This window comes from Urocitellus parryii, chromosome 6 (assembly GCF_045843805.1).
Source record: "Urocitellus parryii isolate mUroPar1 chromosome 6, mUroPar1.hap1, whole genome shotgun sequence".
Classification (NCBI taxonomy): domain Eukaryota; kingdom Metazoa; phylum Chordata; class Mammalia; order Rodentia; family Sciuridae; genus Urocitellus; species Urocitellus parryii.
The window spans coordinates 88,389,191-88,414,692 of NC_135536.1; the positions used below are offsets into that span (position 1 = coordinate 88,389,191).

General features: G+C 40.3%; 1 protein-coding gene and 1 non-coding gene across 2 annotated transcripts in view; one reads left to right on the forward strand and one right to left on the reverse strand.

The window, feature by feature from the left end:
• Positions 1 to 2,184: 2,184 nt before the first annotated feature.
• The window catches only part of Ino80 (INO80 complex ATPase subunit), a 136,094-nt gene continuing 112,776 nt past the window's right edge, over positions 2,185 to 25,502 (reverse strand). The window contains exons 29-36 of the mRNA XM_077799815.1: positions 21,775 to 21,847; positions 12,307 to 12,465; positions 11,636 to 11,738; positions 10,594 to 10,682; positions 8,887 to 9,042; positions 8,401 to 8,563; positions 7,150 to 7,365; positions 2,185 to 3,769 (exon numbers count right to left, since the gene is read on the reverse strand). Coding sequence (XP_077655941.1) covers positions 3,552 to 3,769; positions 7,150 to 7,365; positions 8,401 to 8,563; positions 8,887 to 9,042; positions 10,594 to 10,682; positions 11,636 to 11,738; positions 12,307 to 12,465; positions 21,775 to 21,847 — 1,177 coding nt within the window. The 3' untranslated portion in view covers positions 2,185 to 3,551. The remainder of the gene's footprint in view (positions 3,770 to 7,149; positions 7,366 to 8,400; positions 8,564 to 8,886; positions 9,043 to 10,593; positions 10,683 to 11,635; positions 11,739 to 12,306; positions 12,466 to 21,774; positions 21,848 to 25,502) is intronic.
• Positions 25,260 to 25,332, forward strand: Trnat-agu (transfer RNA threonine (anticodon AGU)). Its single transcript has one exon. It is a non-coding gene; the product is annotated as a tRNA-Thr (tRNA).

Sequence of the window (25,502 nt, forward strand, 5' to 3'; positions counted from 1 at the left end):
CTGCTTAATGGCACTTCTTCTCTCTCTATATATATTTTGTTGTTGTTGTAGATGGACACAATAATCTTTATTTTTATGTGATGCTGAGGAATAAACCCAGGGCCTCACCGTGTGAGGCACGTGCTCTACCACTGAGCTACAACCCCAGCCCCAGCACTTTTTTTAAAAGATATTGATGGACCTTTATTTTATTCATTTGTTTATATGCAGTGCTGAGGATCAAACCCAGTGCCTCACACATGCTAGGCAAGCGCTCTACCACTGAGCCACAGCTCCCTGGCACTTCTTTTTTGCTTGAGGATTTGCATGACTCTTAGTGCTTTGAAGTCAATTTTGAGAGTGTACAAGTTACAAACATACAAGAAAGAGCAACCTATGAAATCTAACAAGAACCTTGAAAATTTTTATACTAAGACTGTTTATAGATTTCAGTTGTGTGTTTACTGTCAGTTGATCAAAACATCTGGAAGAAAATGACTAAAACTGTTTGCATCTTTGTATATATTTATTATTTGATGTAATAAAGCTTATTTCACTGAAAAATTAAAGAAAAATAGCTGGGGGGCTGGGGGTGTGGCTCAGTGGTACAGCCCTTACCTAGCATATGTGAGGCACTGGGTTTGATTCTCAGCACTGCATATAAATAATAAAAAAAAAATAATAATAAAGGTCCATCAACAACTTTTTTTTTTTTTTTTTAAAGCGTGGGGACTGGGAATGTGGCTTAGTGTTTAAGTGCCCCTGGGTTCAATCCCTGGTACAAAAAAAAAAAAAAAGTCCCATTCCTCTATCCTCAGGTAAGGGAGGGACAGGTAAGGAGAACATTAAGGCTGCAAGTTTGCCTCAATACAACATATTACCTGTCTTCAGTGACTAGATTGAAGTGGTTGAACAAGTATTATAAAAGTCTGCCGACACAAGACTATGAGTGAACATACCTGCAGACAAAATAAAATATAAAAACTTCACATCCATTTCAGAAGAGGAATGGCTTAATCGCATATGCATGAAGCTGCTTTAGGTCCTCAAGAGCTGTCAGATCCCCAGGGAGGTGCTGATGCTAACCTTGGCAAGGTTTTTGTAGGAATACACCAGAGGCCTTGCTGAGATGAAAATGAGAGAACCCATCCTAGTGGGCTCTATTAACTCTCTAGATCATAGCAGCCACAGTGGTGATAGCCACAAGGCATGGTAAATTAGGAAACTGATGCTGGTTTGTACTGTATAAAGCCTTGGGTATGCTTACCATCAAGAAAAACAAGATCTGGAGTATCTGCTAGTGCTACCTGAGAACCACATAATGAAGAAAGGCTGATCCTCGTGACTGGGAGGTGAGCAGCAGCTGTCCAGGAGACTGCCCACCCTGATTAAAGCATGCAGAGTAAGCCAATGCTAGGGAGGACACACAGCCAGCTAACATGGGAACAGTATGAGCCCTACTCAAAGGTGAAGCAAAAACACATTAGTGTTTTAGTTCAATCATAGAATCACTGAATGTCAGCCTAGGCTAGGAGCAACTGCTCTTTTCTCAGCTGATCACTGAGCTACGTTTTTCTTTTCTTTTTTTTTTAAAGAGAGTGAGAGAGGAGAGAGAGAGAGAGAATTTTTAATATTTATTTTTTAGTTCTCGGCGGACACAACATGTTTGTTGGTATGTGGTGCTGAGGATCGAACCCGGGGCCGCACGCGTGCCAGGCGAGCTACCGCTTGAGCCACATCCCCAGCCCCTGAGCTACGTTTTTCATAGCCTGGATATCTCTCGAATTCCTAGGAACACATTTTACTGTTTTCCGTCATAATTCTTGAAAGTAAAGCTAACTTGGAGACACTATCAGTAGTAAGATTATCACTATGTAATGGACCAAGCTGTCTATACCTAGGTCCAGAGTCACAAAGAGTCCCACATCCCCAGGCCCTTGGCTGCTACATGCCAGGGACTTGGTCAAGATTTCTTTCTGATGGCTGGAGGCAAAATCCTAAGTCCAATAAAGACTGCTACTGAGGAAACACCCACAGTGCACTCCTTGTTCCATTAACCCTGTCCTCTGATCACAGAAAGACAATAGGGCTCCACCTTCTCTTTATTCTGCCACATCCCACAAGGGCCTTAGTTTGTCCCCCAAAGCAGCAGCTAAAAAGACCACAGACACCCTGATTTACATAAAATTATCTCACTCCATTTTATTTAAGATTTTTTTAATCCAGTTAGTAAAAGGAAGAAGTGTCTCTCTTTATACATATGTACAAGTTCAGTTATAAAAATAGACAGCACATTCAAAGAGAAAAAAGGCTTGGCATTTTTCTGATTCCCTCTAAATAGCATCTGTACACAGGAGTCTGGGTTTGGTCAGGGGAATCTTAATGATTTAAATTAAATGATTCCCCTAGAACCCCTACTCCAAAAAAAAAAAAAAAAAAAAAAAGTTTAAAAAAATCAATCTATCTAAACTCAATTCCGCGATTTTCAGGTGTGCAAATTAGAGGCTGGCCCAACTGGAAGCACCTGCTCTACCAGGGACTTCAGGTGGTGGGCAAGCGGGAACCCCTTCCGTCAGATACCACCCCCTTGCCTCTCTTGGAGGCCAGCAAGCTCAGGCTGGTTGGGTTGGGGATGGGAGGGTTGGTGCTGAGCTTTCCTCCTCCTCCACCCTCTCTACCTCATTCCTGTTGCCCCTTCCTTTCTCAGTGCAATACAGACAGTGCATACAGCCAAGCAGGGGCTGAAGGGCAAGGGTGGGGAGACTGTGCATTCAGGATGGGCACAGGGGCATCTGTAAGAGGGGCAGTGAGGATGTCCTGCTGATTGAGGTGGCTCCTGGTCTCTTTACTGGCTTCTGGGAGTCCCTGGGGTGGGAGTCGCTGCTACTGTTGCTGGTGGGACCTGAAGGTTCCCTGGTGTGAACCATGCAGGACAGGGGAGGAAATGCTGGAAAAAACAACTGCCTGTGGGTCTGCTTCCTTTGGCCTTTTGTCATCCTTATAAGCCACCACATTCTCTGGCACATACTACTCTCTCTTCAACAATGACACAGTGGCAAATAGAGTTTGTAGGCCTGAGGAGCTGTCCAAAGATTGTGGACACCAGGTACACAATTTTATCCCTTCCTAGTCCTCCAGGAAATCACAACCTTATACGAAGTCTCCACCATGGAAGGCTCTTCACAGCACCTGCAGAGCCTTTGTAAGGGACATGGTCAGAGCTGAAGGGTGGAATGGGGCTGGAGACAGCATGCCTGAGCATCTAAAGAGTGTCTATGTCAGGCCCTTCCCCAGTAAAAGGTTTAAGACTTGGCCACAGAGTTCATTGGGGATGTTGTGGGGCTGACCCTGTCCTTGGGCCCTCTTCCTATAGGCTACCCCAGAACACTCCTTTGGAAATAGGTGATGAAAGTGCTCACACTAACCACCTGTCTTTCCCTTGCTGCAACTTGTCCTCTCTACCCTCTGACTTGGGATGTAAGATGCTGCACTGGGCAAGCCATCCAAAGTCCATCTGCAGGCCAGGACTCTAGCCCCTGGTTTGGTTGAAGGAAGCTGGAGGGCCCAGATGGTTACCGTCCTCCAGAGGGGATGGTGCCTTTGCCCTGTTTCCGGACCACAGAGTCTGAGGCTAGGCTGCTGGTCAAGTGGAGGCTCTTGGGAGTCCCAGGAACATTATTTCCTTTGCTCAAAGGGGAACTCAAGGGAGAAGAGGCGCTTGAAGGTCCAAAGTCAGCAAGACCAGCAGGCCTGACAAGGGATGTCTGCAGAGGACTGCTGGCAGAGATTCCTGTGGGGATGGAGAAAGAGAATGATTTGTAAGCACCAGTTAAGTGTGAACCTGTGATGTTGGTTACCAGAATCTGGGCTGGAGGACAGGGGTGGGGAATCCTTCCCTGCCACCCTATTCCTGACATTTTTGCTTGCTCTTCCTGTCAACTATCTTTTCAGTAAGAGGGATTAGTTTTGAAAAGAAAATGACACTCACTACATTATCTTACTGAGAGTAAAATGCCCTCTTGGGACTCTGGACAGAGAACACATAGTATTGGGGATGCCAGGGCTGCAGGATGAGTAAGAATTATAACTTACTAAGCGCTAATGCATTTTTCTACCTTCTCTCTCTTTTCTTTTTTTTTGGTGGGGGGAGACCTAAGGATTGAACCAGGAGTGCTTAACCACTAAACCACATCCCCAGCCCCAGTCCCTTTAAAATTTTTTGAGACAGGGTCTCCCTATGTTACCTAGAGCCTTGTTAAGTTGCTGAAGCTAGCTTCGAACTTGCAATCTTCTTGCTTCAGCCTTCCAAATTATTGGGATTGCATCACCATACTCAGTCCTGTCTTCTCTTTTGACACCACTTGAGATTACCTGATTCCTTCTCGATTTCATACATATTCTTTCTCTACTCTCCATAAGTTTGGCCTGAGGGCATAAGCCTGTCCACTCTCTTATCTTGTGTGTCCATTTTCCTGACATTGGCTATGACCACTCCTACTCTCCAAGACTTGCCACTTCAAGAACCCAGGTGAAATCCCTCATTTTTGCTGATGGCTTGCTGCCTGGGCTAAATCAACTTTCATCTGATACAAAGATTCTTCAATGTTTCTTATGTACCATTTTACTTTTCTAAAAACGAATTCTAAGTGCTTGGTGGACAGACAAATTCATCCACAGGGGAACTGCAGGTAACTTCTAACTAGTTCCTCCCCTTGCTTTCCATCCCCAGTTAACAAGCACTGTATCATCCCCCCCCCCCAACTTAGTAGTGGGGATTGAGCTCAGGGCCTCACACATACTAAGCAAATGCTCTACCACTGAGCTACATCTCCAACCCTTTTTAAAATTTCATTTTGAGTCACGGTTTTGCTAAGTTGCCCAGACTGGCCTTGAACTTGTAATCCTTCTACTTCTGCTTCTTGAGTAGCTGGAATTACAGGTATGTACCATTATGTCTAGCTAGTATTCTTGATTTATCTTGTGCTATACTATCCCTCTGCCTTCTGCATCCTTCCTTTAGTTCAGGTTTCCAAAAGAAAACCTGATGAGCAGCATGCTCTGTCCTATCCATGGATGAGACGCTGTCATGGCAGCCTTCACTATTGGAATGCCTGTTGTTTTCCAAGGATGTGATGAGTTGGCAAAGAAACATCAGGCCAGACTATTGTACATCATATTTTCTGAATGAATTAATAAATGAAAACTGAGATTTCTGCAGTAGGGAGGTTAAACTAATATTTAGAACATTTACTACTGGCCAAACACTTTCTATCCAAGAATGACTTTATTTGCTACAATAATTCTATGAGCTAATGCTAACCTAGTGTTTTAAATGGGAACAGAGTTCTATGAATGAATTCTCCCTTTCTCACCATATCTGGATGTCTAGCATTCCACAGAACAATTATTCCTCTTGGCTCAGTCACAACAGCCATTTCTCTTCACAAACTGTCTGTAGCTGCTTACATATATCTGCTAAGCTCTTGCCCATCAGAACTTGCTATATCTTTCCAACCTTGACTTTCTCTGGTCCTCTTTGGTCCAACTGACCAGCTTGGTGACTCCCAAAGCACGTTGGTTCTTGCCAATTCTTTTTTGTGTGTCCAAATCTTTCCTTATCCATCTCCTCTTTGAATTACAGTCTAGAATCCTTATCAGCAGCTTCATGGTTTCTCCCATCCTGATCTACAACCACAAATAAGCCTTCTCTTTTTTTTTCATTTATCTGTATATTGCCTTCTATTGCTATTAAACATACTCCCCTTCTCACTTCTATTACACTCAAGAGCAAGGCTCACATTTTATATTCTTATGCACATAATATGTGCTTAATACCTAAGGTGATAGATCACATTGCTGGATGAATGTTATTAACTTTTGTTAGCCTGAATATTAAAAATGTGGGCATTAGGGGGAAAAATATCTAGGAATTAAAAAAAAAAAAAAACAAAAACTCTCAAGCAGGAAAGCTTGTGGATGTTTAAAGCAGTATAGTTCATAACTCAGCTCTCTTTTCACAGCTATTTCTAATTCAAAGGTGGCACTGTATCAAATAAGAAAGGCAAGGTAAGAGTCAAGACTGCTCAATGCAAAGAAGCGGAATCTGAGTCTGTGCTCTGGGAAGGAAGCTTCTGGTCTGGAGGCATGCCACATTTCTCCCTGGTAGTACTCTCAATTATAGACTTCCAGATATATAAAGAACTCAAAAAACTTAACACTAAAAAAACCCAATCAATAAATGGGCTAAAGAATTGAACAGGCACTTCACAGAAGAAATATAATCATCAACATATATATGAAAAAATGTTCAACATCTCTAGCAATTAGAGAAATGCAAATCAAAACTACACTGAGATTTCATCTCATTCCAATCAGAATGGCAGTCATCAAGAATACAAGCAACAACAGATGCTGGTAAGGATGTGGGGAAAAAGGTATACTCATACACTGTTGGTGGGAGTGCAAATTGGTGCAACTACTATGGAAAGCACTATAGAGATTCCTCAGAAAACTTGAAATGGAACTACCATTTGACTCAGTTATTCCACTCCTTGGTTTATACGCAAAGGACTTAAAATTAGCATACTGCAGTGACACGGCCACATCAATGTTTATAGCAACTCAATTCATAATAGCTGAACTATGGAACCAACCTAAGTGCCCTTCAATAGATGAATGGATAAAGAAAATGTAGTGTATTTATACAATGGAATGTTACTCAGCCTTAAAGAATGGAATTTTGACATTTTGCTGGTAAATGGATGGAACTAGAGAATATCATGCTAAGTGGAATACGCCAATCCCCCAAAACCAAAGACTAAATGCTTTCTCTGATATGCTGATGCTAATTCACAATAATGGGGGAGGGGGTTTGGGAAGAATAGTTACTTTGGATTAGGCAGAAAGAAGTGAAAGGAGGGAGTGGGTATAGGTATAGGAAGGATAGTAGAATGAATAGAACATTATTATCCTATGTGGATATATGATTATACGACTGGTGTAATTCTATATCATATACAATCAGAAGAATGAGAAGTTATATTCCATTTATATATGATCTGACAAAATGCATTCTACTGTCATGTGTAACTAATTTGAACAACAACAACAACAAAAAACAGACTTCCAGACTGCCTCTTGACAGTCTGTAGCCACCCCTGACTTCCGCACCTTTAGACACATTGTACCCGTATGCAGCATAGGCAGCTGCAGAGGCTGCTGCAGCTCCTGCTTTGGCTCCTGCCATTGCAGCGGCACTGCCTGCTGTGGACTTCCGGCTTCGGCCTTTCCCTGCTCCTTTGGCTGTGCTTCCTGAACCTTTGGGGCGGCCTCGGCTTCGAGCTGAGTGACCACGACCTGCAGCTGGCATTTCCTGAATGGAAATTCCTGTGGGAACAAATAGCGAAGAAGGGGGACAAAATGAACATCATTAAAATGTTAACATGATTCTCCCCCAACAGAAAGCTTGTTCTCAGGGTGTTTTTCTTCTTTTTCATTGTGAAACGGGTCTTGGTATGTTGCCCAGGTGGGCAAGCCCTCTACCACCAAGTTTTAACTCAAGCCTTGCTTTCTTTTCTTTCCTTTTTGGTTTTGATGGTGCTGGGATCAAACCCAGAGCCTTACACATGCTAGGCAAGTACTCTACCATGAGCTATATCCCCAGCCCTTGAGCGCTACTTTTAGGTTTTAGATTTAGAGTTCTCTTAAAAAAAAAAAAACAAACCAGCAATAGTGGGCCCCACATGACAAGCAAGAAATGCCCAGACAAGCTAACTTTGACTAAAAAGTAGCAAAAATAAGTGAACTACAAAAGATGGAAATGACTAGAAAATAAATTTCAAATCTTTATGAAGTTCTTACTTTGCTTTCTCTAAACCTTCTCTCCTTTCTCCCTCCCTCCCTACTTCCTTCCTTCTAATTAAACACAGGGTCCTTTTTTCATTCTTTTTTTGGTCCTGGGAATTGAACTCAGGGGCACTTGTGCCTGGTCTTTTTTTCATTCTTGAGATAAGGTGTCACTAACTTGCTAATTTACGATTCTGCCTCCCGAGTTGCTAGAATTATAGGTTTGCACCACCAAGCCTTGCTAAACCTCTTTCCTCCGTTCACTTGATAAGCTTATTGAAAAAATAAGATCATAAAATCTTTTTGCTCCCTTTTACTCTTCTTTTTAAAAAAATATTAGTTATTGATGGACCTTTATTTATATATATGTAGTGCTGAGAATCAAACTCAGTGCCTTACACATGCTAGGCAAACGCTCTACCACTGAGCCACAACCCCAGCCCCTTTTTATTCTTCTTTAAAGAATGAAAATTCCCTTTTTGTACAACGAATCAGGACCTCCACCCATTACCAAACTAATGCTTTCTGCGAGGTAGTGAAACAGCTCTGACCATCTGGGACACCAGCAACACTCACCATTCACGGTGTCTGAGACAGAGGAACCTGTTATGGAAGCAGGAGAGTTGGTGGCTCGAGACTGAGGGGCTGAGGAGGCTGGGTCATCCACAATGACTAGCATGTCACTGCTGCTCTCATCAGGGGGAATGGAGCCTGTGTGCAGCTCACTGCTGATGGAGATCTAGAAGTAGAAGAGTTGAGATCACTACTACTCTTAGTGCCCACAGCCCACAGCACTGGCACCCAAGCGAGAACACGCTTTACAGGACTTGCCCGTATTTCTCTTTCCTGCCTGGAAAGGTTCACTGTTGAGGTTCAGATCCCCCTGCTTTGCTTCTGAGTAGCCAGCCTGTCCACATTTGCTTTTCTCCTTATGAATCCCATGTGCAACCCCCTTCCGTGAGGCAGGAAGACTCCAGAAGCAAAGGATGCCCAGCAGTGTGTCCCTGGTACAAGGTCAGGATGCAGTTCCACTGCTGTGATGAAGGCATCAAGGAGCCTCACCTCACTGAAAGGGCTGGGCATAGCTGAATCCACACTAATGAAGGAGTCGTCCCCGTCAGCAGAGAGGTTAGAGTTATCAGCCGAAGGAACAAACGGGATCACCAGGTTCACACCCTCTTTTCTCCTTTTCCCATCCAACTCATCTTCTTTTTTCTTCTGAAAACACAAAGATTAGGCTATATGGAAAAACCATAAAGATATACCCCAAGAGAGAAGTGGGATTAGGGAAGAAAATTATGACCAAACCTCTATTTATTTTTCATAAAATTGTCATTTTTTTTCTTTTTTTGAAGCACTGGTGATCAAGTCCAGGGCCTTGCACATGTGAGGCAAAGGCTTTGCTAACCAACTATACCCAGGCTCTTCTATTACTATATTTTTAGGGAATTAAAAACTCTTAAGGAAGGAGAAAAGGGATACTTTAAAAGCTTATGTGTATTTTAGTCCTGAAATACAGGGCTGTTTTTTTAGGCTCTGGGGATTGAATCTAGAGCCTCACACATACAAAGTATGTATTCTACCAATGAGAAACAACCCCCCACCCCCCTCCCCAAAACAGTTTAAAGGTAGGCCAACTACCCTGAACCAATAAGTGGGCAAAGGATGCCTCTGATATATCTAAGCAGCAGCAATTATAGAATGAATGCACTCTCACAAAAGGGAAGAACAGGGTTTTACACAGACACACACACACAGAGTTTTTTTCTGGTACTGACAACTGAATGCATGGTCTCACATATGCTAAACATGAACTCTACCACGGAGTTATAGCTCCTATATATGTTTTAAAACTTTATTTTTGGGTTCGCTTTTATCATTATCTCCTCAATTTCATGTAAGCTCTTGAGTGACTAAGCAATATTAGGCAGTTCAGGATCAAGATGAGCAGGGCTCTGTCACAGATTAGGGATCTGGAATCATAGAATGTGTTTGGATACATCTGAGAATCTCACCAATCCACTGCACCACTGTGTTTGTATTTACATCTGTTGAAGGGTTAATATATGATGTCTCTGTGAAGTTTATATTTTCAGTGGGCATCGTCTGTTCTACACTTTGAGCAGGGATGACCTGATGTAAACTGTTAATTCATGACATTGTTTCCTGGATATTAAAGCCATTTGTATTTTAAATAGTGGTAAATAATGGGTTAGATATTTGAGGGTAGAGAGATAAAAGAGCTTGAGGAAATAAATAGAGATGGCAGCTCAGTCTTATACAGATCTGGATTCTTCATTCTCAGGATTTTTCTGTTTTGTAAATGAAGTGAGTACCAGGGGCATCCTTTAGGCTAAAAAGAGTTTGGCCTAGAGTAGGTCCAATCAAGGACATGAATTCTGTAACAGGAAAGCTAGCACATCTACAGGAAGATGATAATGTAATATAGACAGGATCCTAAGTTGCTAACCATCAAAGCTTTATGGCTAAAGAGACACAAGGCCCTTTCTTAAAATCCTATGAAATCTAATAATATATGTGTGTAACATCAATTTCACCCACATTTAGCAGTGAAAAGTAGTTTCTATAATCAAACTGTGGCCATCAACAAAGTGGGTCTTTGAGATTGAGTACAGCCCTACCTACCAATGCTGTTTCTCTTGATCAAATATCATGGAACTGGTATAAATCACAGCTAGAGCTGGATACCAACCAATGACCAAGAGGACAACCTGCCTGGCCCCTACCAATACCCCAGGGTGGAGATACCTTCTCTGCATACTTTTCCCGCTTGCGCTTGCGTTCCTTCACTCGGTTGGTTTCCTCCTGCTGCCGTTTTTCTTCCTGCCGCAGTCTTACTATCAAGAGAAACCAAATCAAACCAAAACAAACAAAACACCAGATAAAGTAACTGTGAAAATCATAATCCTCATTCTCTGAAAATTAAGGACGCCCCGTCTGATACTTATGTTCCAAAATATGACTTTAATCTATTTAAGGCAGATAACTGGTAGTTTTCTAACTGAAGAATTTGTGAATCTCAACAGATTTTGGGTTCAAACCATTATTACACTTATTATTTTTTTCAGTACTGGGATTGAACCTAGGGGACTCTACCAGTGAGCTACATTCCCCTGACCCTCCCTTTTCATTTTTATTTTGAGACAGGGTCATGTTAAGTTGCTGACTTGAACTTGCGATCTCCTGCCTCAGCCACCTGAGTTGCTGAAATTATAGGCATGTGCCACCACGCTTGAATGTACCACAAGTATTATAAAACTTTCCTTGTCTGTGTCCTCACTCCCATTCTCCTTAGTATTTAAATATCTGCATTACACAGATCAACAAAAGGTTTTTAGAAGGTGCTGCCAAATGTGAGCTTATTTTCTAATGGGGTCCTATGAAAGCCCTAAGAAACTCACAGGATAAACCTAAAACCCAATGTTCTCAAAAGCTAGAAACACAGGGGAGAGAAATTTGAATGATTATAGCAGTGTGCTTCTTCCTTCCCTATAAAAACATTTTCTGGGCAGAAGAGTAAATTCATTATTGCTGAGGAGTTGGGCACAGCCTTCCTTGTGCAAGCTAAAAGTATATTTTAAGTATATTTGCTTTTAAAGTATATACAAATTTTGCCCTTTATTTCACAAACATCTGTGTTTGGAAATTAATAAGAAGTATTAATATAAAAATATTCCTCCCCAATATGGCCTCTGGTTTTGTCTAGCCCTGGAATACATGCAAGTGCTCCTCTCATTTTCAGATGTGTGGGACCGGAGAGGAGAGGGCACAAAGTGGTTAGAGTACGTACGTTTCTTCTCCAACTCTTCATCATCTAGAAGAAGACTAACCACCTCTTTCGGTTTCAAGGTATCTGGTTTGAAGTTCCCACCTGAAATCACCATCCGCTGAATCTACATAAAGCAAATCAAAACATCACCTCCAGGAATCCATTACTAAACAGCAAATATCGAGAAAGAAATAAATGTCTTTCTCAACCTGCTCCTCAGATGAGGGCTCTGGTTTCCCCATTTCTTTCTCGTTCACCTCCTTGTTTGCTCCTCCAGATTATTTGCCCAATAGAAAGAACAATAAAAATTTCTTTGCTTGGGACTATTAATTCGAAAGTAGAAAACCTAATAATACTGAATCAGGATGAAAACACAAAACAAATTATTCCCTTGGAAACTAGCAGATTTGGAATGCAAGTCAGAGGTAGCTAAGTTAGAATGCCAGGAAGCAAGCTCAAAAATGTCATTCCTTCTTCTGAAGGTGACAGGGTGTTAGTCATGAAGGTCCTTATTAGTGTCAGTATGCACATGAGCAGCAGCTGAGACTGCTACTGTACAAGTTCTGATTTTGAAGAAATTTGTTTCTTCATATCCAATGAAAGGCAACAGTCTCAAACAGTCTTAATCCAGTCAGTGTTGCTGACTTTGTATTCTCTCCACCAGGACAACCATCCTTTTCCCTTGTGCTTACCTCACTCTTCTCTTTGGCTCTCTGCAGAATGCGTTCCTCAATTGTGCCTTTACAGATGAGCCGATATACTGTAACCTGCTTTGTCTGCCCCAAGCGGTGGGCCCTATCCATGGCCTGCTGGTCTACAGTGGGGTTCCAGTCACTGTCATAGAATATTACCTACACAGGCAAGATGAGAATATAGCAAAGACTAAAGCATTCTCAAGGCAGGACCAGAAACTCTGGGGGCAACCCAGTCACTCATATTGTTTGTAATGGATTAGCATCAGCAGGGTCAAGCTTCTTTCTATACTAGAATGAAAAGACATATTGTCTCAGAAAACCAAGCCATTCCTTCATTTGCTCTGGGCAAGAGACATGCTCCTGGCCTTTGCACAGTTTTCATTTCAAAAGAAGGAATAGAATAAGCTGGGCATGGTGGTGCATGCCTGTAATCCCAGTGACTCAGAAGACTGAGGCAGGAGGATAGCAGGTTCAAAGCCAGCCTAGGTAACTTAGTAAGACCCTATCTTTAAAATAAAATAAAACAAAACAGGATTAAATAAAAAGGCAGTGGGCTGGGGATGTAGCTTAGTGGCAGAGCACCCTGGATTCAATCCCAGTACTGAAAACAAAACAGAAAAACCAAGCCAAGTGTTGTGGTACCCCTATAGGCTCAGCACTTAAGAAGCTGAGGTAGAAGCATTGCTTGAGCCCAGGAGTGTAAGGTCAGCCTAGAAAAGGAATCAAGACACTTTCTTTAAAAAAAAAAAAAAAAAGGGAAGGAAAGGAAAAAAAGGGATAGTAGTTACTGGCAGAGCACTTGCCTAGCATGCCGTGAGGCCTTGGGTTTAATTTCAAGTACTGACAAAAAAACAAAAATATAAAAACAAATGTGCGCACGCGCACACACACTCAATTATAGCAGTAGCTAATATAACACTGTTAATTAACATTTATGTTAACATTTAGTACTTACTGATCCTAAACGCAGCAATTTTTCAAGTGTATTAAATCACCTCGCAATCTCCATACCTTGGGTACTATTAAAACCTCTATTTTAGGGCTGGGGTTGTGGCTCAGTGCTAGAGCCCATACTAAGCAAGCACAAGGACCTGGGTTCAATCCCAAGCACACACTCTCATAAAAAACAAACCCCCCCAAAAACGAACCTCCATTTTACAGATGAGGAGACTGCAGTGCAGAGAAATTAGAGAGTTTAAAGACTGCACAGGCTAAGTAAGTGATGGGCTTGGTATGGGAGATGAGAAAGCCTTCTGCTTTCTCTTAAGCACTGGGGCTACCTTGGAAAGGGACAGGCATGGCTTTCAGTGCATTCTTGGGTTCTCATCATAAGATCATTTCCTGTTACATTAAGTTCAAGGATAGAATAGAGTGTTTAAAGGAATCCCCGGAAGCTATTTTTAGTTTGTTGAAAAACAAATAAGCAAATAACAAAACATAACACTAAGTGATTCTAAAATCTAGACTGCTAGTCTTTAGCTATTGAGTCTACTACCATCCCACATGTGGACATTCTAAAAGAATCCCCAGTTCAAAATGTCCTCATCATCTCATTTGTCACCAAATCTAGCCAGTGCTTCTTCAGAAATGAAGTTGTGCTTTCTACAATCATACTGTCACCATCCTGAACTGGGCCCTCACTGCCTTCTTCTGGATAGTGCTCTGTTCTATCAATGGGCTTCCTAGATCTCATTTTCTGTCTACTTCGGTCTACTGTGGGTTCCACTATAGATGACTCCTTCTATCAGTTAAGTGGTAAAAAACCAAATTCAAACTGAGCCCTGATACTGAATTAACTTTGTATCCTGTTTGTATATTTTTCCCCAATACAATATGTCTCTTCCCTTTAATTAGATGAGTTCCTTATTTGTATTTGTTTGCCCCTCCTTTTGCCCAAGTTGTGTCTCTAACCTAGAATCCCTTTACTTTTTTTTTTTTTGGCAGGTGTGTGTGTGTGTGTGTGTGTGATCCCGATCCTGGGATTTTTTCCAAACACTCCTCTTAAGCATCTCCTCTTCAGCTTTCATCATTGCTTCCTCCTTGGCTTTCTCTGTGGTGTTTTACATAGGGACAAAATGATCTACTGGCAATTCTGCCTTCCCAATTGCACTCTAAGCTCTGTACGATTTAGGAGTCTGGCAGGAATAAAATTCCCCTCATGATTTTTTTTGTTTGTTTTGGTACCAAGGATTAAATGAGGGGTGCTTAACCACTGAGCCACATCCCCAGCTCTTTTAATATTTTATTTAGAGACAGGATCTTACTAAATTGTTTAAGGCCTTGCTAGGTTGCTGAGGCTGGCTTTTGAACTCATGATCCTCCTGACTCAGCTTACTGAGCCACTGGGATAACATGTGTGTGCCACCGTGCCTGGCTCCCTCTACTTCTCTTTATTGGTCCTTTTATCTTTATAGTTCTAGCTTTAACATTTCTAAGAAGGCCTCCTTAACTTCTGTCACCTATAATAATGATGTCTCTTTTTCCTATTCCTAATTCCTCTAAATATCTATTAGAAATAATAAAGGCTAAATTCTGCTGAGCTGAATTTATTGTGTGGTGCTAAGGATAGAACCTAGTGCCTCACACATACTAGGCAAGCGCTCCACCACTGAGCTCCAGCCCCAGCTCTTACAGTGACTTTTTCTTTGTCTGGGATTTTACAGTTTTCTCCCCAAGGATTCTAAACTATGCTAAAAAATGAAGGATAATGCCACAAAAAAGCCAGACCAAGAGGACAGCATGAGAGAGAATAAGAGCTCTTTCTTTTTACTGAGTATGACGCTAGGGTATATACATATCTATCTGAATTCTTGCAACAATCCTGTGAATAGCCTCCATCTTACTAAAAAGGAAGAGATACTGGACTGAGACAACAGCAAGTGGCTGAGCTGGGGTTTGACCAAACAGTCGCCTTCAACACTAGCACTGTACTTCATGTTGCTTACCACCTTGGTATAAGTTCCCACTTAATTACTATCTTCCACGGATGTTCAATTATTAAAAAAATTTTTTTTGTGTGTGTGTATGGGGGGGTACTGGGGACTAAACCCAGGTACCCTTTGCTACTGAGCTACAATCCCAGCCCTTTCTTATTTTTTTAAATATTTATTTTTTAGTTGTAGGTGGATATAATATCTTTATTTTATTTTTAGGTGGTGCTGGGGATTGAACCCAGGGTCTTGCATGAGCTAGGTGAGCACTCTACTGCTGAGCCCAGCCCCCTTTCTTATTTTTTTAAGACATAGTTGGTCTTAAAAAATTGCTGGGATTATTAGCTGTGTACCACCATATCTGGCTCTTGCTCTTTCTTATGGTGTCCTCTTGGTCTGGCTTTTGTGTGGCATTATCCTTCATTTTTTAGCATAGTTTATAATCCTTGGGGAGAAAACTACAAACTCTCAAAGAAAAAGTCACTATAGGGGCTGGGGCTGTAGCTCAGTGGCAGAGCACCTGTCTAGTATGTGTGAGGCACTGGGTTTGATCCTTAGTTCCACATAATAAACAAATAAATGCATTCTGTCCATCTATCAAAACACACACACATCATTGTAAGCCAGGTGAGGTGGTGCACACCCTGTAATTCCAGTAACTCGGGGGAGGCTGAGGCAAGAGGATTATAAATTCAAGCCCAGCCTTGGCAATTCAGTTTAAAAAAAAAAAGGTATTATAAAAGCTTATTATTATTAATGCAGTGTCCACAAACCTGATTTGCAAATATACAATGCTTGTCACAGCATTACCATATTACCATAAGACATATTTTGGAGTTTCAAATAAGACATACAAAACTCTAGAAACCAATATACCTAAAATGATACATACAGGGTAAGGAGAGGCAATGCAAAATGAATTCTTAAATACAACCATGTTATGTGTATATATAAATATACTACAGGAAACTTCACCTTTATGCATAGGTAGAAAGAACCTATCAAACAAAAGTAAATAGACAAGTGAAAGGAAATCGAATGAAGTACACAAAGGAGAATGGGAGAGAGGAATGAGATCTGAGAGAAAAGGTGCAGAGAAAAGGAGGAGGAATCATAAATTGAAATGGAATTCCATGCATGTATGAGTTTGTCGGGATAAACCCAACTATTATGTAAAACTAAAATGCTCTAATGAAAAAATAAAAATAAAATGATACACATATAGCAATTGAGGGCTGACATCATACTCAAAGATTGTACCTTGAGATGTCCAAGCCTGGGGAATGGTTCCATATACATTCAAAATGAAGAGGCTTATATCATGAATCATCTTACTTAATACTTACAATTTTCCCCTATAAATTTCAATGGCAACCAAATCCTTGATTTAACTTGGGTTCTTTTGGGATTACAAACAATAAGAAGATTAAAGCCAAAAAGATAAATTAACAATTTAGCCTTGAAAAAAACCCCGAATTTAGTGGCTATATATCCTTTAAATGGATTAAAAGAAATGAGGGATTAGGGGGAAAAAAAAGGAATTAAAAACAGGGATTTTTTGAAAAATAAACAGGGAAAGCCAGGTGTGGTTGCACACACCAGTAATCCCAGCTACTTAGAAGGATAAGGCAGGAAGTTTGAGGCCAGCCTGGGAAACTCAGCAACACTCTTATCTCAAAAGAGATGGGACTGTGGGTTCAGAGATAGAGTGCTTCTAGGTTTGATCTCTAGTACAGAAAGAAAAGAAGGGAATGAAAGAAAAAAAAAAGAAAAAATACAAAGGGGAAAAAGAATAATAAACTATGTAAAAGTTCATAAACAGGTTAACATAAGAATAAGGTCAGGCACAATGGTGCATGGTTAGAATGCCAGCAACTTGGGAGGCTGAGGTAGGAGGATCACAAGTTAGAGGCCAGCCTTAGTAATTTAGCAAAGCTCCTAGGAAACTTAGTCTGTCTCAAAATTAAATAAACAAAAAACAAATAAAAATAAAATGCCTGGGAATGTAGATCAGTGGTAAAGTGTCCTTGGTTTCAAGTCCCATTAAGTGTACACACACACACACACACACACACACACACACACACACACACACAAGAATAAGAGAATGAGACAAGTGTTCAATCCCAGCACCAACCCTCAACACATACACATAAACAAAGAATGAAAAACCAAAACAGATGTTTATCTAATCTGACAACCAATGAATGCTGGATCACCCATGTGAACTGGGGGAATGATGGAGACACTGTACCATAGTAGGACAGAGATAACACCTGTATTTTATAATCAGGTTTAGTGAGTTCAGTGAGACACACTAGAGAAAAACAACTAATAATTATAGGACTAGAACAACTGACATACCTAGGAAAGATTAAAAGCTACAGATTAATCTTTAAAGGATTAAAGCTACAATGCATGGCCTAGCAATGACTAAGTGGAAATATATGAATAGTCAACACCTTCATGAAGTTGTAAAACCCAAGCCAGGCAGGCATGGGGGAGGAAAGGGAGAGTAGAGATGTGGTGTAAGGCCCAGCTATAATACAGGTGGATGAGAGGGAGTTCCAGGAGATGAGAGAGTGAAATGGAAATCAGGAAAATTTCTATAGAACAATTGGAAAAAGCTGGACCAATATTTGGAGGGTGGCGCTTTTCTCCCAAGAGAATGTGTGAAAGTTTAGTCCCTTGGGAGGGCTATAAGTTGACCCATTGGACATACATCTTGTCATCTTGCTACTCGTTTTCATTATATGTAAGCATGTGAGACAGGTCTAATAGAAACAAAAACAGGGGAATTTATCATAACAACCCTCACTAAACAGAATTAAATGCAAAGATATCCCCATGCTAAAAACATATTTACTAAACAAGTGGGCCAGATAGAATACATGCTTACCTATGGGCTCTCAATCACAAGACATTAAGTTTTTCCTGACATTTTAGGCTGACTAACCTCTTCCTTGTCCATAAATGGTTCTAGGGATCTCTCAGAGCTAAATAAATCTTGAAGCAAAGGAAAATGCCAGACAAGCAGCTAAAACTATTGTTCTCTAACACACACACACACACACACACACACACACACACACACACACACAGCAAAACTTGAGTTCACACAAAAAAAATTAATTTCAATCTTGCTGTCCCATATCTCTAAGGAATATTCTAGGAGCTTCTAATTTACAAGAGAATCACAAGCCTCCCCCAGATCAAATTATTTTGGAATTCAGAGTATTCAGAGTCTTTCTCTAGCCCTCAGTTGGAAAAGGAATTAACTTTTATTCCTTTTGTTATGGGTTAGAGGCCTAGTACTTTGGTTCTTTGTGGCAGGAGGTCCTTACCCCCACAGGACAAACTATGTGAACCTTGCAAGCATAATATAGGCCACTCTGCAAACCTGCTTATCATTTTGACCATTCAAGTAAACAAAACAACTAGAGGAACTATTTCTTAAGAAAGCATAGCCAAACCTAAGACAGGCAAGATAGGAAGGGAAATACAAATGTTAGATCTCCCCAGGTGATCCCACATAGCCTCAGTCTTAAATATTACCCATGACTGATTCCAAAATACATATTTAGTCACAATCTTTCTCCTGAATTCCAAACCCTGCTGCCTGGGCAACATTTCACTTAATGTCTGATATTCCCAATTTTCTTGCTTCTACCTTTCTCAGTGTTTTGTACTGACCCCTAACAGAAGCCAGAGGGGCACATGTGAAACCCAAGCTAAGGTGAACATGGTAGTGTGTGGCTATAGTCCTAGCACTTGGGATGCTGAGGTCAGAGAATCGCTTGAGCCTGGGAGTTTGAGGCTGGCCTGGAGACACAATGAGAATTTATCTCAATAACAAACATACATAACTCAAGCTAGACCATGTTACTCATCTGTCAAATTCTTCCAAATTCTCCATTTCCTATGGCTTACTTAGCCTTGCATGCTCTGCTTCTGTGACACATACCTCTTACCAGTCTTCCTTCATCGATTCTGCCTACCTACTCTGGGCTTCTGGCTGTTGTTTGATTATGCCAAGCATGTTCTCACCCCAGGGCTTTGCACTTATCGCCTCAGCTTGGAATGCTCTTGTCAGATAGACACTTGGCTCATGTCCTTGCTTTCTTCAGATCTTGGCTCAAATATCACACTATCAGAGAGGCTTTACCACCCACATAAAACAGCAACCTGATCACTCTACCACTCCTTATTTGCTATATGTCTCTTTGTAACATTCATATTAAATAGTTCTTTAAATTTTGTTCATCTTATCCCCTACCTTTACTAGAAATATAATTTTTAATAATTATGAGGACAGGAATGGAACTTCATTGTGTTGCATGCTGAATCCTACTGCCTAAAACAATGCCAGGCCCTTGAATGATGCTCATTAAACATCTGTTGAACGAATGATTTCATGCTCTAGAAATAAAGACTTCCTTCTACTGATGAGATCTAAATTCATTATGTAAAATAATTAATTACAATATAATGTGATTAACTTGAGTAGGGGAGGGAACTGGAAAGGAATGTGACACCTGAATGGGGTTTTGATAAGCAAATAAGTTTACCAGAAGAAAGAGGTGGCGCACAGGACAATCTATGCTGAGGGAACAGTTAGTGTGAAATGGCATGGTGTATTAAAAACAAAAAAAAACAAAAGTCAATCATTTATTTCTGGAACATAAATTTTAGAAGGGAAAGTAGTCTGGAAAAGCAGATAAAGAACACAAATTAAGGGCCTTATATGTAATGTAAAGGAGCTTACACTCTATTTTATAGATGATGGAGAATCCCTAAGAGTTTTGGGTGAAGGAATGGCATGGTTAATAAAGAAGGATATGGCTCAGTATGGTGATGCACATTTGTAATCCCAGCCTGGGAGGCTGAGACAGAATTTCAAGTTCAAGGCAGTCTTGGCAATTTAGCAAGACCTGTCTCCAAATATGAAATAAAAAAGGCTACAGGCTGGGGTTGTAGCTCAGCAGTAGAGCACTTGCCTAACATGTTCGAGGCCCTGGGTTCGATCCTCAGCACCACATAAAAATAAATAAACAAAATAAAGGTATTGTGTCCAACTACAACTAAAAAATAAATGTTAAAAAAAAAAAAAAGGCTAGAGAGGTAGATATAGCTCAGTGGGAAAGCATCTCGGTTCAATTCCCTGTATAGGAAAGGTGGAGCAGGGTGGGGGGGGGAGGGAAGAGAGGAATAAAACAAAACAAAACAGAAGAGGGGGAGAAGAATATAAACAAACTTAATAATCAGCACAGCAAAGAATGGATCTGGGTTAACAAGTATGGAGCTAGGGACTGAGACTGGAGCTCAAAAGATCAGCAAGGAGAAAGCAGTGAATCTGTACTCACACAGAACCTATATAAAATGCTTGAAAAACAGAGCAGAAAACCAAGAAAAATAAGGACAAATTTCTATTATCTGATATGGCATTGAGTGAACTACCACATCAGAGAACCCATAAGAACAGGATCTACCACCACTAACAACCTACCCAGAGATGAGTGATTGATGATGTGTAACTATGCCTGCAGCAATCCTCAGGCATTGAAGCTCTATCCCACCTGGCTAACTGGTAACTGGTGGAGATTTAGAGGGCAAGAAAGGTAGAGCTGGATCCTATGAAGACAAGGAGTTAAACATATAGTAGACAATAAAGAGAGTGAACCCAGCCTAGAAATGGAAACTGAAAGATGCAGGATCTAGTTCCAGTTTTGGTTCTGTCTCTTCAAGAATCTCCATCTGTACTTGATTTTTTTGATTTGCATCCTCTTCACACATGTGGGGAATTTTGCTGTTGTTGTTGTTGTACTGGGGATTGAACCCAGGGCCTTGAGCAAGCAAGGCAAGTACTCTACCACTAAGCTACTTACCCAGCCTTTTAATTTTTTAAAAAATCTTTATTTACTTAATTTCTTTATTTTTTATGTAGTGCTGAGGATCGAACCCAGTACCTCATATGTGTGAAGCAAGCGTTCCACCGCTAAGCCACAACCCCAGCCCCCAGCCTTTTAAATTTTTATTTTGAGAAAAGGTCCTGTTAAATTGCTGAGGCTAGCCTTGAATTTGTGATCTACCTGCCTCAGCCTCCATGCTGTTGGGATTACAGGTTTGTGCTGCCATGCCTATATTTTAATTTTACTATTATTGGTGGTGCTGGCAATTGAACCAAGGGCCTTATGTATGCTAGGCAAGCTCTCTACCACTAAGCCACACCCGTTCCTGCTATTTTATTTCTTAGATTAGCAATCTCATTACTCTCTAACAAACTTTTGAAGTTCAGGATGTTAAAAAATGTGAGTTTTTCCAGTAGTGGAATAATGCATATAAATAATGAAATTATCGTCTTTTTATCTATTCAGTTACAGTTCCTAAAACAAATCTAGTGGGATTACTTGATTTTTTTTTTCTCTAGTCTGTTTATTTAGAACAGTATCAGACACAGAGTAGACATTCATCAAATACTTGTTGAGTAAATGTGTAAGAAAGTTAAGCAGTGTATTATGTTCTCATTATAACTTACTGTATCTGCAGCAGTGAGATTAATACCCAGTCCTCCAGCTCTTGTGCTTAACAGGAACACAAAGATGTCATTCCTGCAGAAAAGGGAGGAACATGTTAAGAGGAAAAACTGAAAAGAAAAAAATAGAATGTGGGAAGAAAAGAGAGGTCTCTGAATACAGAACATGGAATCTAGTGCTGGAAAGAGTTTTGGTTATCAAGGCCTGCTGATATTCCCTTAAAACACTACAGAAAGGTGCACTATTCCTAAAATAAAATGATGGGAGTCACCTTCTAATTTGCACAGAAACTTGCTGCCCATCAATATCTAATTGCTCAGCACACAAGTAAAAACGTGTAGCAAATATACTAGAAAAATAATGCTACCATGAAGTAGAGACCTCTTTCTCTTTATGAACTAAGAGCAAATAAATCAGTATTCCCTGATGTTTTCCTTAGGAATCATGAATTCCAATACTTTGGAAACTTATGATCATTATAGCAAAGAACTAATTTTAAGATGAAGAATATAAGTCCCAGAAAACTGAAGTCAGGGACTAAGACCTAGGCTATGTCATCTATGTATAAAATTGAATTTGGGATTAATTCTTGATGATAAGCTATAATTAAAGGGCTTTTGGATGTATGCCAACACAGCTCTTGTGTGCATGTGCACACACGCGCGCGCACACACACACAGACACACACACACAGAGTTAAAATTTTCTTCGATCTATACCCCAAGTCCTTTTAAAGAAACAGAATTACAAACAAACCAATAGGTTACACCATCACTCATTAAGGCAACAAATAATTACTGAATACAGTATTTTCTAGGAACAAAGCTCATTTATCTTAAATAAGGAGGGGCTCAGCTATAGCCCAGTACTATATCTTAAGATCATCATACACTTTCATGTTCTTATCCTAGATTATATTCAGAACATTTCTGAGGGGAAGGAACTGCATCATACCACTAAGTAAACCTGAAAATCCACTACATCAAGTAGCCAATCCCCGTTCTTCCTATCTGTAGTGAGGAATACAACTAGATATTCATTCAGATCAGGGTTAAACTGCAGGTCACATATTATTCTTGGTCATGAAATAAGTTTGGTGGATCTGGATGCAGTTAAAAAAATAAAGACTTGATTAAAAATTTTTCTAGTGCATCACAGCCACAAGGGTACCATTCTGTAAAGTTTTAGACATGGTATATAGGTACTAAATCACAATGTAAGACAAATATTATTATGAGGTTTTAGAAAAAAAATAAAAACATACTGACATCAAGATGTTCTCATCCCTTCAGCCTATTCTTCCTTAGTGAAGTCACTTGACTGCAGAAATCAGGATGTCATGAATATAACTGCAGTGACTAACTGATGACATCAACATCAAATATGAATATCAGTGAAGGAATGAACTATTTTGAAATAAGCATCCTGATTAATCATTAAGTTGGTCATGATAGAAATTAAATACAACTTTCCTAGAGGGAGGCATGGATTATAAAATGTCTGCAGAGTTTGGTATTCCTAGGAAAGTTCTACTGTTGGGTGTGTGTGGGGGAGCAGTGCACAGGAGTGCTGGGGATTGAAGCCAGAGGCATTTTAGCACCGAGTTTCATTCCCAGCTCTTTTTAGTTTGAGACAGGATTTCCCTGAGTTTTCTAAGCTGGCCTTGAACTTACGATCCTTCTGCTTCAGCCTCCGGAGTTGCTGGGATTATAGGTATGTGCTATCATACCTGGCCTGCTTTATCCTTGAAATCTTTTGAAGAACATTTTTTGGGGTTTGTTTCTATTTTTTCTTTTTCTTTTTTTAATCACTGTTGCTTCTATAGAATTGGGGACTGAACCCTGGATTCCACAAAAGTTAAGCATATACTCTACCCAACTAAGCTAAAACCCTAACCCCTAACCTTGAATTTCACAATAAAGTTTTCAAAAAAATTTTACTGAATTTACATTCTCTTTTATGATTGAATTATACAGAGAAAAACTTTTTAGGGCCCTATTAGTGTCTCTCTTACTCTGGCACCGAGATTATTTCATATATCTTCTTCTGCTTTGGTAAGTACAGAGGCAGGGGGTGAGAGGCTTCTCTAATACTTGTGTGAGAGGTGACAGTCTTCCAATGGCCAGGACTTTTTTTCGGTAATTTTTGAAGAAGCCCAGCATAAGAACATGGGTCAGAGTGGGATGAGGGAAACACTGGAATGGAACAAGGAGGTAGACAGAAGACAGCTGGCAAGTATAACAAAAGAAAAGTGTGGAAGCAGAAAGAAAGGCCATTTCCCATAGTCTAAGGGAAATCAGTTGGAGATGTAGTAGCCACTTACAAATAGGGTTATAAACATAAAAATACTGGTCAACGCAATGTAGATAAAAAGAATTCTAAAAAAATTAGAAATATAATGGTAGAAAAGGCTTCTTTTAGATACAATTATGTATTGAGAAGATGCCCTTTGATGATGTACATGTATGCTACAAAGACTGGCTGCATTCAATGTTATTTTATACTGTTGTGGAAAATAAGAATTATAGAAGTCTTGGGTTGGTATAATCAAAGATATCAGCTTCCATTCTGGATTATTTATAACAAAAATATATAGATTAAACTGCTGAGAAGTTCTATTATTCTTAATAAATCCAGTATTTATAATGTGAGTTAATGTTTTGAGAATTATGATTAAATAGAAGAAAACAAAATTCTGGAAGGCAATGGGGGTGGCCTGGGTGCCCTCTAGAGGCTGAAAAGGAATCTCTCTCAGGGTTTCTGTTGAAAGAGGCCTTAGGTTTCTGGGTGGTCTGTATAGGAGCCTATGAAACCAAACAACAAAGACATGCTTAGGTCTCACTCTCACACCTTTAAGGAAGACTCTCAACCAAAGTGTCCAGGCAGTGCTAGTTACCAAAGACTACAGTAAAGGCTTGTTGACTGACTAAAAAAGAACCAGAATGAAAGAAGATATTGGAGCTTTATAACACTCTTACCAAAAAAGAGAAACCCATGCTACAGCCACTTTTTCTCATATTTTCGAAAGGGTCATCTTGAATGATCAGAAAATCATGGTAGGGGGAATAAGTAGGGGATCCATTTGAAAAAAGTTCATGGGGTGAGTAAGTGAAGTAAGGGCCAAGGCACCAGAGTGCAAAGACCTTGTGAATGGCTTCTAGGATCATGCTCTGGTCACATGTTCTGAATGTTGCCCAGTCAGGACATCCTGGCCAAACAGTCTTTAGTCTCAGTCAGACTTTTTCCTGGAAGGATCCCTCATAAATAAATCTTGTATGAAGGGAATGTAAATGGCTTTTTATAGGAGTTCTTGTTTACTCTGGCTGACCTTTGAGCCACAGGGCTTTCCAGTTGAAACTACACTTTTTTCTTTTGATGCCTTTTCATTAATAATAATAAAAATATTTGGCAAGACATGGCTTTTTGTTTTCAAAAACACCTGCCCTTTTCTGTATATTGGGCTACCATTGCATAAGCTGAGAGGGGCTGGGGTTGTGGCTCAGCGGTAGAGCACTCGCCTAGTATGCGCGAGGCCCTGGGTTCGATCCTCAGCACCACATAAAAATAAATAAAATAAAGCCATTGTGACCAACTACAACAAATAAATAAATAAATAAATAAATAAATAAAATGTATAAGCTGAGAACTCCTTCCTGATTTGGAGGGGTCAGTTTAATAACCTTCTGGTCAGCAGAGGCATATTCAGAGAACATACATGAAAAGCAGATTA